Genomic DNA, 14,473 nt, shown 5'->3' with positions numbered 1-14,473 from the left:
TCTCCGGAAAGCAATCAACTTCTACCTGCAAAGAAACGAGGCTTTTTGCTACAGAACACTGTTCAAGAGGAACATTCCCTTGGTTTCCAGTTTAACTCAAGAGTTTATGCCAATTTCTTTTCCCAGTCGTTGGTTCACATTGCCATTTTCTTCTTGGGGCGCATCCACCCACACTGTATTTTGTACAATATTTTTTATGTAGCGTTTGTCCTTCATTTTGGTGTCTTGTATGACCTGTCCTGCGTTTCCTCTCAAAGCATGCAGTCTCTTTCTTTCTGTGGTTGTCCTTGTGTTTGTTCCAGCTTCACTTATTTGTCTTCTGAAATGTCAGTAGCTGCAATAGCATGTACTGGGAGGTGAAAATTTTGTGTTCTGGCTTTAAAATTCACCATCTCTACTGGCAGCATCTCTTCTGGTGTACCACAGGATTGCAGATTCAGTGGCTGTCTTACCTTAATGAACTGTCATTTGTCCTCTGATAAAAAAAAAAAAAAATACAGGCTCATTTGCTTCTCTGTGTTCATCTGAAGAAGCCCACAGGCAATTTAGAGTGTGCAGCTGAAGCTGGAATGCAGAATCCTGAGCATATTCTTCCAGTATAAAGATCAGCACGGCTCACTTTCTCCCAGGTTTCTTGGAAAATAGCAGCTGCAGCCAGTTGGCCATTTCCTTGACACGAGTTATTGGATTTGCTTATTCCCTCTTTGTGTGCCTTTCAAACAAGAATTAGGAAAAGCCTTTTCCACTTCTGGCTTCCAACTTTTACTGTGTTTTCTCTAATCAGACCTGATTTACATAATTTTCTTCCTGCTGTGATTTTTTTTTTTCCATGTATGGAGGAAAGCTCATAATCTAAGGAGACAGTGTTGTAATTTCAGAAACCTTACCAGTCAGCCAGTGCCCTTTAATAACTTTGTCAATGTTTGTCAATGAACTTCTGCCAAATTTTATGGAGAAAGAAATAACTGCATGAAACATTGGTGAAATAGAGAGGATACACAAGCAAACGTGTTCGTGAGAGGCAGTCAATCTAATCTTGTCATTGGCTTTGGGCCTGGCAAAGTTGCACGTGCGGCTCAAAAGCAGCCACGCTGTGACTTGCCACTCACCCTGCTAGTTGTTGGAGGGTGTAGCAGCTCAAGGCTTTGAATCACAGAATCATTAAGGTTGGAAAAGAGCAATAAAATTAATCTTGTCCAATCCCAACCCACTCCACCATGCCCACTGCCCACGTCCCTCAGTGCCACATCCCCACTGTTCTGGAACGCCTCCAGGATTGGTGACCCCACCACCTCCCTGGGCAGCTGTGCCACTGCATCACTGCTCTCTTGAGAAGAAATTCTTCCTAATATCCAGCCTGAATTTTGCCGTTACTAATGTGGACTGCATTACCTAGAAGATGGAAGGAAAGAGAAAACAGTGTAGTGGATGATAGCAGATACAGGACTGCATTCTTACTAAGCAGTGTTCTAGTTGATCTAATGCTTACAGAACTACCTGTTTGATTCTGTTTCTTTGTGTTGTTTCTTTCCCTCTTACCAGGACTACATGCAGAACGTTCACGGGAAAGAAATTGACTTGCTGAGAACCACTGTGAAAGTTCCTGGGAAGAGGCCGCCTCGAGCTACGTCAGCTTGTGCCCCCATCTCCAGTCCCAAAACAAATGGCCTTTCCAAGGACATGAGCAGTTTACACATCTCACCGAATTCAGGTAATACCGGCCAAACAAGGGAAGAGCTGTTTTTCCAATTGTGTGTAGGCAGTTGTCATCTATCACTGGGATGGGAATGAGATTAATTAATTAAAAATCTCAGTGACGGCTACTGTGCAGCTTTTTAAGTCTTCTCTGGCTAGTGATCTGGCCTCCACAAGTGATTCTACGTTTTAAAGTAGCCTTCAACATCCATCTTCTGTATTTGGTACGTTATACTTGCCAAAAGCTGACATAATTTCACCAAGGCTAGACCTAATGTGACTTTACTACTGACTCATTAAGTCTAATACTGTGGAAAAACAGGAGATGTCACTTGAAAGGTCTGCTGTGGCTTGGTGGCACCCGCACCGCTTGCTTCCACCGTTAGAAGGATGCATAATTTTTGGACTTTCCAGCAGTGAGATTCTTCTATAGAAGGCCATTTTATTTTCTTTATGGAAGGAGTTTATAGCTCTTTGTGAGCTCTAAACAAAGAATTTTATTGTTCGCTGAAGTACTTGTCCATGCAGCTAAATGGATTTTAAAAATTGCTTTGAGAAAAACCATTTAAGACATTTTATTTTACAAAGCACACGGCTTATGCAAAACACATAACAGTATAGCGTCAGTATAGAAGTTTTGTCAGCATGTTTGGGATGACGTCCATAAAGAGCCAAGTGCCTTTTCCAGTTACGACTAACATAGGCATCTCCAGCACAGGCTGACAAAGGTGTCCAAGCACACTTCTATCTCTGTACAGTCCATGCTTGTAGGTACAGTGAGCAACTGTAGGAAAGAACGTGGCAAGAGGAGACCCGTTCAAGGATCTTCTCCTGCGTAGTAATGGATATTTATGCTTCAGGCCACGGTATGATCCTCTGCCTTTCTATAGGGCAAATTACCCTACTTCAGGAGTAGGGAGGATTTTCCATCCAACTTCTGATGCTGCTCTTTGAGGTGAAACGTTTAAATAAAAAAGAATAACAATAAAAAAACCTTTTATCTTTTCTGTGCTGCCACAGAGTAGACATCCCTGCGGATAAACAACAGTTCTTGCATTGCACGTTCTATTAGTCGGGCTTGGGACTTGATATGTCTGAAAGTGGTTTCATCAGCCTTTTTCAAGTTGTGGCCTGTGCCTCTAGAGGTGGGGTGCTGGCACTGTCATTGGAAGAGTTCATAGGAGAAAGTAATTTGTGGTTGGTTCATGTTTTAGGTTTTGTTTTCTAATCAAGATGACTGGGAGAGCGGGTTGTTTTTCAGCATATCCCGTTATTTTGGGAAGAGAAGTGCTGGTCTGAGTCAATATATCAGCGAAAGGACTTCTGTTTTTAAGACATTTGAATGGCTTGAAACAGGCAGAAATTATTTATTCCTCCAGAGAAGTAAGTTTCAGAAAACATATGCAGGAGTACATGGTAATAGAAGTTTTTAATATGGTATTTACATATTAAAGTTCTAAACTAATTACTGCTTTCCAAGCATATAAGAGTGTATCCAGGGAAAGGAGAACCTGATTCTTTATCGTTACCCACTTGAATACCTTAGCCTCTTTTCTCATGCAGCTGATCTTCAACCTTAAGATTCTGACCTGCTTGTCTTTGCATTGCCTTCTTCCCATAGATAAAGCAAATATCAATGCATTAATGATGCTTCCAACCGACTATAGGGGTGGCATGACTGTCTGGATACATCTTTATAAGTTCCTGGGGGGAGCAGTGAAGATGGGCTGGGTGATGGGTTCTTACCTGCTGCTTTGTGCGCACTTTGGGTGTCAGAGGGCGTGGAGGTGGCCGAGGTTTTGGTGAGATGGAAGGGTTGGTTCTGGTCTGTCTGGTGGTTGCATTTCTCTGCAGATGATCAGCATCAAGAGAGGAGCTTTATTGAGAAAGCCAAGTCGTGTTTTCCAGGCTGTACTGAAATCAGTCAACAGCTGATGGATCGAAGCAGTGATCACTGGAGGTATTAGAGCAGATCAGGAGTATACCCAGCAGCAGCTCAGCTGTGTGTCAGTCCTTACATCAATCTCAATGCTCTCGTATTCAGTTAAGATTGAAGAAAGAGCTGCATTGCACTCAGTGATTTTAGAATACATTGGGAGTGTTAGCACTGTAAAAAGACAAAGTCACAAGCTGTGCCTGGCTTGGCAGTGTGAACCTTCTTGTTCTCACATGCACTGGCAGAGCTTTGTATGCAGTGGGGTCATGGCTTCTGTTCAGTGGGATGCCCGGGGGTATGGCTCAGCTCCTGGTGTGCCAGGAGGAGCCCTGGCATCCGCACTCATCTGTCATGCAGCTAAAAATATTTGCAAATTATCCCTTGTTCTGTCTGTCATGCTGTCTCAGAGCGTTTTCTCAGTTGCCTAGTACTGGCAAAACGTTGTCTTCATTGTAAGTGATATTTTAAAACTGATGGCAGGACTGAAATTGTCTGGTTTTGCTGATGACAAGCTTATGTACACAGATCTGCTGTGCCAAGGAGACTCGGGCCAAGCCCAGGAGAAAATCAACATTTGCTCTTTTTATTAGCAAATACGCGATGTTCTCACTGCATCACATTGCACCTCACCCCTGGAACAGTGATGCTTTGTATTCTTCTGTGCTTTTGCCAATGCAGACTTGGGATGTGGAAATATTCTCCATGCTTAGGAGTGAGTTGTTCAATGTGGTCTGGATTTTCCTTCTGCTGTTATGAGATTGTGTATGGGTAAAAAGATGCAATGTTGGAAGAGTACCAGCACTCACTTAGAATGTCTGAGGTCACTCGTGGAAATCAAGCTCTTAGCACATAGGCAGTGATAAGCACAGGCCAACTAGGAGCATTTCCCTGATGAAATTCCCCAGTGTTTCAGCTCACTGAGGACCTTTCCCAAGGTGCTTCCCAGCAGTGCTGTGCGACAGGAGCTTGGCCATGCTGTTTGCATCTTGTGAGTGGCAGAACTTCAGCTGAGAACCAAATGTGGAGTAACACGAGGAGGTTTTGATACTCTGCTTTTGAGTCTCAGGTTGACCACTGTATGCAGGAATTCATACAAGACGAATAGCAGACAGAATTAAGCTGATTAGGGAGACGTTACCATTGAATTCAAAAGGGATCTATACCCATTTTTGAGGCGAAAGGATTTATAATGGTCAAGTAGCAAGGGAAGGTTTGTCTCTTAAATCTGTTAGCATAGCTGTCATGTGCAACAGCAGTTGAAGAGCACGTCCTTCCTAGCACATGGAGCTTAGTGCTGCTTTGTGGCACCTCTCCGAACAGGATTGTTTTCATGGTTTGAAGACTATTTGATAAACACAGGCATATAACAGCCACCTCAGTGACAGCAGCCTGATCTGTGAGTGTGTTTACATCCCAAACATCTGGAAGCAGCTCTCTCTGGGAGGCAGTCAACAACAAAAGCCAGGTTGCATCCCTTCCTGCAAGTTTCCACTTCAGAGGTGGAAGGGAAAAAAATGCCCGTTAGGAGGGTATATGAAGGAGAAGCCAGGATGAGTGTTTTTCTGCTCTATGCTGGCACAAGAGCTGTGATGAGTATAAATAAGGTGTTCCTGTCGCTGCAGAGCCAAGCAACTAGCTCACAAAAAGGTGCATTTACTCTGTCTGAATAGTGAAAGCAAAAGCTGGCCTCTGGGCTTTCTTGCTTTTTTGTGTTTGGGCTCTGACAAATTTTGGACTCTGAGATTCTGTGTGCCCACTGCTCCTAAGTCAGTACACAGGGGTGGGGGCTGTCCCACGTTTGTTATATGCAAGTTTGAAATAGGGAATATTGAACTGGGGCTTTATGAAAGGTGCCTGTCTCTGTTAACTTGGGAGACGTCTGTGAGCTGGGAAAATGAAAGCTTGTTTCCTTTAGTGCATGTTTCTAAATATGTTTTACTTTTAAATTAAAGTTGTTGGATGTTGCTTAAGTAAATTACTATAAATTTAACTTAAATGATTTAGGTGGTGCTGACCATCATTCTGCGGGTGTATCTCTCTTGAAGCACTTTAGAAGGGGATATAAGCAGTGGACTCGCTCAGTTCCAGATGCAGCCAGCAGTTGGCAGTTCATCACGGCCGTGTTAGAGCCAGCACCATGCAGTTCAGCCTCTGGGCAATTCCCTGTGCCACTCTTCCATGTGGTCACTCCCTTCCCCTGCTCCACATGGGTCCCTCCCATGGATGCTGTCCTTCCCAACAGATCCTGTGTGTGCTTCCCACAGGCTGCAGCTCTCCAAGCACGGCTCCAAACCATAGGGCCACCCTCCACCCCATAAGCCCAGTGTACCCAAAGCCAGAGCCACAGCAGGAGCTGCTGGTGTAGAAAGTTCACATCTAAAAATAGCATAGACATAAATTGCTTCCTGATTAACAGTTCGTTTAAATAATTTGCTGCTATTAAACTTACTTACAGTAGTGAGTGTATTTTCAGCATCCTAAAATGTGTTAGCTGCATAGCCATCATTAAAGGTTGTTATCTGCTAAGTATGTGTGGCACCTCAGGCATGCTGAAAGAACCACGTGTTCACATTTTTATAAATGGGGGAATTTCCATTTGTTATTAATTGTGGCCATCTATCAAATCGATACAGCGGTCATTAGGAAATCTTACTGTACACCAAAGTGCTTGGAATCAGACTGAGTTGGAGTGGACTGCCTTCCAGGTTTTTCATAGAAAACCTGTGGTTGTTGGTTGGTGCTTTGTAGTAATTTTTGCAGTATGAGCTTAACCTGAAATGTTTTGTGTGCTTTAAACGGAGCATGAGCTTTTACAGTTCTACCACAGCTCACAAGCACAGGTTCATGGCTTAGTTTTGGCATTAAGTCATCCAAGTCAGGCTTCCGTTTTGCTTTGCTGTAAGTTCAGTGATATAAGCTGTCGTGAATGGAAGGAGAAATTGTTGCTTGCCGTGTTTGGATGGGGAAAAAAGCCAGACTGTAAGCGTGTTGGAGATTTCCCTCTCATCCCACTAGAGGGTGATCCCTCAAGGTCGTCTTGCCCAGTTTGTTTGTGCCAGGATTTGTGCTTTCCAGAAGCAGAGACAAACTTGCACTTCTGGTTATGTCTGTTCCATCATATGAGGAAAAGGGAGCGGGGCAAACAGTCCTAAGTCAGTATTTGATAAAAACACCACGTTTGTTAAACCTCAGACACGCTGAGTTTGCTTGGGTTTTCAGGGCAGTAGAGAAGGAAGGAGCCAAGGAGTTGTGTTACGATCCCTGCTTTCTGCAGCGGGTGTGTGGTGTCCATCTCCTGGTGATGAGCAGGAACGTGTCATGAACCTTTGTGAGGATGCCAGCCTGGAGGCAGGCGTTGCTCAGGCCATGCCTGCTCCATTCTGGTTGCTTTTGTGCCTCTGCTGCAGCGGATCTGGAATAAAAACCACAGCCCCGTCTTGTCCATCCGATGCAATCTCGACGAGTTTTGATGGTTACACGTTGTAATGCTAACCAGTTGGATGTTAAGACCTTTGCGAAATTGCTCATTCTTTTTCCTCCAGTGATTTTAAAATATTAAAGCCATCAGGAGGGTTGAAGCTGATTTACCAAAAGGGAAAAAAAATTCACAAATGTGTTTTGAGTATTGAACTGCCGTTGACATCTGAAGTCCCAACCATGCTGTTTTCCTCCACACTCGAGCAATCAGGACATCCAGCAAACCCATAAAAAACCAAACTAATAGCATGAATATTCAGTGACCTAGAATACTAATTATTGTCATGAATATTAATGCGATCGGACTTGCTTTTTCCTCTTCTCTTTCTCTCTGGCTCTTTTTTTTTTTTTTTTCCACTCAGCCGGCTCTAAAGATGGGCCATAATGAGAGCATTTAGGAGAGAGAGCGCTCTCCGCCGTGACAGGGACCGGGGTAATAAGGAGAGCTTGATTAACGCCGCGCACTTGGGGGAGAGATGAGAAGATTCACGTGGGCCTGTTGTGGGGGAGGCAATGAGGCACCGGCGGCTGTGTTGCTGCTCCCTCAGATTAATGAGGCCTAAGAGTGCATTAGGAACAGTGACAAAGGTTTGATCTAATGGGCTCAGTCATTTTTCCTTTGAGTGACAGACGCACAGAAGTAATTGGCTGTGCAGAATGGCAGCTCATTGGCAGTACTTAAGGATACATTATCCCCGTTGTGTGGCCCGCAGAGGCTGTTTATCAAAACTGCTCACACTGCAGACATGCATTCACTTAGCTGCTGTTACAGCGGCGAGAGCTGTATGGAAGAAAAAAAGAGTGATATCACGTATCTATTGTCTCGTTTCCGAAAACAAAGTTTCTTTGTTCCAGTTTCGTAAGACTCCGGAAGACACTTGGGTGCTCCCAGTCTTCCCTCCACCTGAAGGAGGATCCACGTGCTGCTCCCAGGATGAGGGCTGGACCTTCAGCCCTCTGGGAAGGTTCCAGAGTTGCTTGGGTTAATCATACTCAGCTTCCAGGTACATCTGTTGGCAGGCGAGGTCCCCATGCGCTTCCCAATTCCATTATTAACTTCCATGCATAGTCAAAGGTACAGAGAACTGTGGTGTCTCTGCCTCAGGCCCTGTGCATGGTTGGCTTTGCATGCAAGCAACGTAACATCTCAGAATTCACTGGTGTTCTGTTATTTTTGCGAAGTCAAATTCACAGTTATTAACAGGATATAACAAGCAAATAACAGCAACACAAAGTAAACCATTTATGAACGTGAAATGGTCACCTCTGGGTCTTAAAGTTGCAGTCTTTTAGCAAGCAAGTAACCCCAAGCCAGACCCCGGAAAGTGATACATCTTACTTATTACTTCTATTTGTTGAAAGTGCTGAAAAAAATAGCATTGTGACTGCTGGAAAGGGGAAACTTCCTGCCTGCAAGACAGGTCTGGCACCTTGAGCAGGAGCATTTTGGAGAGATGTTGGGTTTAACTTCTTTTAGAAGAGAGATCTCCTCAGATGACTTAATTTTCCCCACTTGCTGCATTGGCTTGGCGTGCTCTGAGAATAATAGTTTTTCTCGTTATACTCCCAGCACCATTCCCTTCTCTGCCAGGATGTTTCTTGGCATCGCCTTGTTTGTTCATTAGTAGTGACCCTTCTCGGTTTGCATGCTACTAAATCAAGCCTGCTTCTCAGAGGCTGCCCTGCCGGGCTGTGGGATGGAAGGTCCTCCTCCATTAATAGCTGCTTATCTTTTTGGGGACTCGCAGAGAAAATCAACACTTCTGAAAAATGGTAACAATGAGTGAAACCCATAAGCGAGTCATTCGCTGTCAGCGTATTGAAGCTTTCAGTACTGCAACCAGGGAATGTGTTTTGGAAAGATACCATCATCTCACTCTTTCTCTCAGTCACCATGTGAGTTGCCTCAAATTATTTTAGGTCCCCAACGAGCCCAACGCAGAAACAGCGTGCTGTTTGAACACTGCAGTCAGAGGGAAGCAGAAGCCGTGGCAACACTTGAGCAATCTTATCCCACATTAATAACCTCACTCAAGAGTATGATTAGAGAAGTTTGATCTCTCTGGCACTCTGCTGCTCTCCTTGAAATCATGGCTTCTTACTTGCCTTTCCATGCTGCTCAGCTCAATGGGAAAAGAAGGATCTGTTGGGAGAGGGAAGTAGTGGTTTAACCATTTCTCAGTGCTGGGCAGGAGAAGAAGGATGTGTGTTCAAGAGATGGATGCTGGGATCCGAGATAGCAAACCCAAAAGAGCCATTCCCAAATTTTCCACAGTAAAAGCAGTTGTTGTTCCAACATTCATATTTGTTGGGAAGCAAAAGGCAGGAAGGCAGAAGTGTCACCTCTTACAGTTTAAGCTACTTCTTGTGAAAGTTTTGTTCACTGGAAAGATTTCTGCACAGCTTTGGCAATTAATTCAGAAACTTAACACAGAATTGAAGAGAGGGGTAAGGGAATACTCTTCATATTTCTGCAGCTAGCAAAATGGCCTCTTTCACTTTTCTGTTTTACCCTGATGCCTGAAGAAACTTCAGGGAGCACTGTTGGGTCTGGTTTTCTATCAAGCAACCGACTGCTGGTCTAATCTACTTGCAGTGCCTTTTATGAATTAGAGGGCATTTCAAGAATATGCAGTGTACTTGCAACATAAATTGACCCAACGTGATTTGAAACAATTAACCCTCTGATATCAAGAGTCAGGATTTCCTGACCCACAACTCTAATGTATTTTTCATTAGTTCTAACAGCTGGTGAACAGAGCCCTCTGGCCTTAAGAGGTTTCTTTCTTTTTTGGAAGAGAAGCTCATAGCGAACACGAAGAGCATAACACAAATAAAACATGGTCACAGTGAAAGCATAGCAATAGCACAGTTCATCCAATCCAGTCTTTTTTGTGCTTCTGTGCAGCCATTCTCTGCAGGTCTCATGTGCTGCTGCCTCAAGAAAAAAATACAGTTCTGCCCCACATCTCCTGCGGTGTCGTCTTGTCTCATAAACTCACAAGCATGTTGGTTGCATATCTGAACCAAACTTCTTGCAGCTGAGCAGTTTGGTGGGAGTTCACAGGTGGGCATGCAGCAGTGAATGGAGGCAATCTGCATGTTGTTTCTCTCAGCTGTTGTTGTACAGTTGTACAAGTGGGCAGCATAGTTGGTGATGTGTCCATTAAAATACCTGCTGCCCGGTGGTGGTTCACTGTGTTATTTTTGTTAGGTGGAAATACACCGAGAGGATTTGCTGAAATGCTGTTCTCTGTCCTGTTCTGCTACGAGAAGAACATGACAAAAGCTCAGAATGCTTTGTTGTTCTCGTTAAGCAGGTTGCCAAAAATGTTCATCCTGAAAATGTCCCCCGCTATGACGACAGGCTGGGGGAACAGGGCTCGTTCAGCCTGGAAAAGAGAAGGCTCTGGGCACACCTCATTGCAGCCTTCCAGTACTTGAAGGGAGCTTACAAGCAGGAGGGAGGCTGAGTTTTTACATGGCCTGATAGTGATAGGAAGAGGGGGTATCAGGTTAGATATAAGGAGGAAATTACATGCTCAGAATGCAGTGAGGCGCTGGCACTGCTGCCCAGAGCTGGGGATGCCCCATCCCTGGAGGTGCTCAGAGCCATGTAAGATGGAGCCCTGGGCAGCCTGAGCTGGTGGGGGGCAACCAGCCCATTCCAGGGAGTTGGAACTGGATGATCTTTAAGGTCCCTTCCTGTCAAAGCCATTCTACAATTATGTGATTCTGTGATAAGAAAAGCTGAAGTCGTTCCTTCTGTGCACAGGAAATGGAGATATGTTCAGCCCTGTGTGTGTGTTAGCAGCAGCCTCTTGATATATATATGTTAGCACATGTATCCTTGATATATGTATGCATTCTTCTCCTTAATTCTTCTTATATTGAATCCATTATAAGAATTCCATTGAATCCATGGTTTTACTTACTGTTTGTGGCTATTTGCACTGAATAGATGGATTTTTATTTTTGTTTTTTTTGTATGAACACCCTGACTTTCTTCAAAGGCTCTTCTATTGCCCAAACCTGGAAATTACCATGGATCTTAATTTGGATAGTTTTAATAGAGCTTAATTGTTTGAACGTTTTTGTGAGCATGATCATAACAGGGTATTTTATAATATCAGAAAATATAGTTTTAATAAAGCTGTCTAGAGCTAGAAAGAGGAACTCTTCCTTTGATGCTCCTTTGGTAGATGAAAACATTTTTGTTCAATAGGAGACCAGCATCTTTTTTTTTTTTTTTGCTCATTTGAGACCAGTTCTGGCAACATACTGATATTCATTCAAATATAAATGCCATATTCACTTTGAAATGCAAATTGTTTAAAGAAAAATAGCATATGGTAGAGGTAAGTACCTTTTCAAATCAGCTCCTACACTTTAGGGATGTGAGTACAGCTAAAATTATTCTTTGGAAAGAATCTGGAGCCTTTGACACATTGAAGCTTGAACTAATCAAGGCCTCCCAGTAAGCATATACACATATCCATATCAAGGAAACAGTGCTGAGAATACATGGATTAGCATAGTAATTTAACTGCCCCCTGCTAATCAACTTAAGCGACCAGCTGATGCATATATGATGTATTTGAAGAGGCACTCTTTCAGAACTCCAGAGTGGGCCAAGTAGCTGGCTGTGGATTTCACGGTAATGTTGACTTATGTATTTATATCTCTCTATCTACATACGGATAGATATTAATAGGCATGGAGATGTGTGTGTATACAGGTACAGCTGGGGCAGACAGCAGATGCAGGATGCATAGTTACTTGTATTACTGCTTAATAGGAAGGCTTTGTACACCTCCCTCAACGTAGAAGGTTTGCTTTTCAGTAAGTGTTGTTGGCTTGCTATTTTTATCTGTCTGGCTGGTCTGCTAAAAGACTGAGATGATTTCTGCTGCTGAGGTTTCATCTTTGAGCAAAAATGAAGTACTGTTGCACTGTGGAGGTGAGGAGGTCACACAGAGGCTGGTGAGGCACTGGAACAGGTTGCCCAAGCAGGCTGTGGATGCCCCATCCCTGCAGGCATTCAAGACCAGGCTGGATGTGGCTCTGGGCAACCTGGTCTGCTGGTTGGTGACCCTGCACACAGCAGGGGGTTGGAACCAGATGAGCATTATGCTCCTTTTCAACCCAGGCCATTCTACAGTTCATTCTATGACTGGAAAAAACATAGAACTGTTTGGTAGAAGCAGCAAGTGTGCAAGAGCAGCAGGTGGCTTCCAATTTTACTGTGACAACACTGCTGCGTGCTGTTGCAGTGTGATGCATGTCTTGAATTTGCTGCAATTAGATTGAGAAGCAGGGAAAAGACATCAGTGGATACAGAGATTGAGGTTTTTAAATAAAGCTGTATCTAACAGCTTTGTGGTGGAGCGTGTCCATTCCTACTACACCAGTACAGGTCTTACTGTGCGTTCTGTAGGTCAGCCCTTCTGGTGTCTACCTGTAGATCATAGAATCATAGAATGGCTTGGGTTGGGAGGGACCTCATGGATCATGAAGCCACATACAGGCCACATGCAGGACCATCAACCTCCACATTCAGTACCAGCCCAGGCTGCCCAGGGCCCCATCCAGCCTGGCCTTGAACACCTCCAGGGATCGATGGGGCATCCACAGCCTCTCTGGCCAGCTGTTCCACCACTCTCATAGTAAAGAACTTCCCCCTGCCTTGCATGCTCTGATGCACTGAGAAAATCATACAGCATCTGAAAAAAAGTGGAATGTAACCTTGAGTTGATGGTATCACAAAGGGGCAAACTGGTAGCAGAGTTATCAAACTGGCAGCAGAAAGAGCTGAGTTGGGTTGCATTGTGGATCAGTAAAGTATAAAAAATGGGACTTGGCAGCTATTTGTTGCTAACAGCCCAGAGCTTTCACAAGTATGAATTGGAAGAAGGATTCCTATTTGTTTTACGCTTCCTCAACAGATGAATGTCATAACCTGGGCTGCAGAGCTTCAGAAGACAGCATTAAGCTGACAGCAATGCCTTTGGTGCTGACATGATGATGTCGAAGTCTAGATGTTATGCCTGGTGTCCTATTAAAATTTGGGGTTTATATCCTGGTTGGAAAGGGATCAGACACCTCTGTTAGAAAATTAAAAAAAAATAATAATAATTGTGAACTGGACAAAAGCTGTCAACATACAAACATTGGTCTTAGCAATTCAGCCACCCAGCACAGGGTAATGGGGACACGTCAGGCAGAGATGTCCTGTGATTGTTTTCCATTTTCCCATGATAGCTGGGAAATGCTACGTCTCAGCTTTCACATACCAGCTTTCTCCTTCGTGATCCTTGTTACAAAGAGTCTCCTGCAGGAATTCATCAGCTGTAGCTTCCCGTTTTACACAGCACAGAGTGAAAGATAGCTACAGGCTGGAAGTGCGTGTTTGTGGCTTTACTCTTGTGTCAGGCAGGGTGGATGCCATTTGTCAGGAGCATGATGGGGGGAGGAGGCTTGTGTGTATTTCCCAATAGGAAACCTAATTGTTTGTGAAAAGTAAGTTGCTTCTGAAGCCATTCACTGGTGATATTCTCAAGGTGCTGCAGCAGAAATAAAGCAAAGCGAAGAGTTTAGATTGATCTGTCATGTAATTGTCACTTGTGAGTTTGATTTGATAAATTCAGTCAGCTGAGTTAATTGCAAGCTTAAAGGCCAATATACAAATTTGGAAGCAAGACTAGAAAAGGGTTGGTAACTCTGCTGTAAGCTCATTAAAAAAGAAATAAAGGACCTGTAGGGATCTCTTTAGTTTCCATCACAAGCCCATAAGCCATCCGGGTAAGGAAAAGAAGCCATTTTTCTGCTTAAATGTATCGAGGTGTAAATTGTTGAAAATATTTTGAATGGAATGGGAATGCGATGTAGCTTCTCAGCTCAGAAAGCTCAGTGTGATTTTGCTTTGAGATGGAAGAAAAAAGAAAATACAGTCATCAGCAGCGCTCTAGAAGTGCTGGTTGAAAGGGAGCTCTGGAGGTACATCTGCCATCCTCATGCTTGGAGCAGGGCTATGACCACAGCTGGGAGAGTCAGCCACTGTCCTGCTGCTCACCAGACTGAGCCAGCACTCAGAAAACTTCTGTTAGTAGAACTTGGACCATCTTGGCAGTTCTTCACTGGGTCTTGTTTCCAGAAAAACCTTAGCACTTTGTGCCGAACCACATGGTGTTTGTGTTGGCCTAAATCCCAAAGTCTTGGGCTCAGGATCTGTCATTCACATCAGCCACTCTCTTCATCAAAATAACGTATTCGTGTTCATGGGTTTTCTGGGCTGTGAGAAGTAGAGGGAAATTCTGTTGCCGAGTATTAGCAGCACCACTGAAATTCGTTCGGTGGGAGGTTTGT

At 44.0% G+C, this 14,473-nt stretch overlaps 1 protein-coding gene across 7 annotated transcripts in view; it reads left to right on the top strand.

Annotated features, from left to right (window-relative positions):
• AGAP1 (ArfGAP with GTPase domain, ankyrin repeat and PH domain 1) overlaps positions 1-14,473 on the top strand; it is a 287,855-nt gene that overhangs the window by 176,839 nt on the left and 96,543 nt on the right. For all 7 annotated transcript variants that reach the window (XM_042874292.1, XM_042874293.1, XM_042874289.1 and 4 more), the window contains one exon: positions 1,543-1,711. In XM_042874292.1, coding sequence (XP_042730226.1) covers positions 1,543-1,711 — 169 coding nt within the window. The remainder of the gene's footprint in view (positions 1-1,542; positions 1,712-14,473) is intronic.

The sequence above is a fragment of the Lagopus leucura genome, unplaced genomic scaffold (assembly GCF_019238085.1).
Source record: "Lagopus leucura isolate 7727_CA_CO unplaced genomic scaffold, USGS_WTPT01 Super-Scaffold_100012, whole genome shotgun sequence".
Classification (NCBI taxonomy): domain Eukaryota; kingdom Metazoa; phylum Chordata; class Aves; order Galliformes; family Phasianidae; genus Lagopus; species Lagopus leucura.
This window is presented reverse-complemented; position numbering and strand designations above follow the sequence as displayed.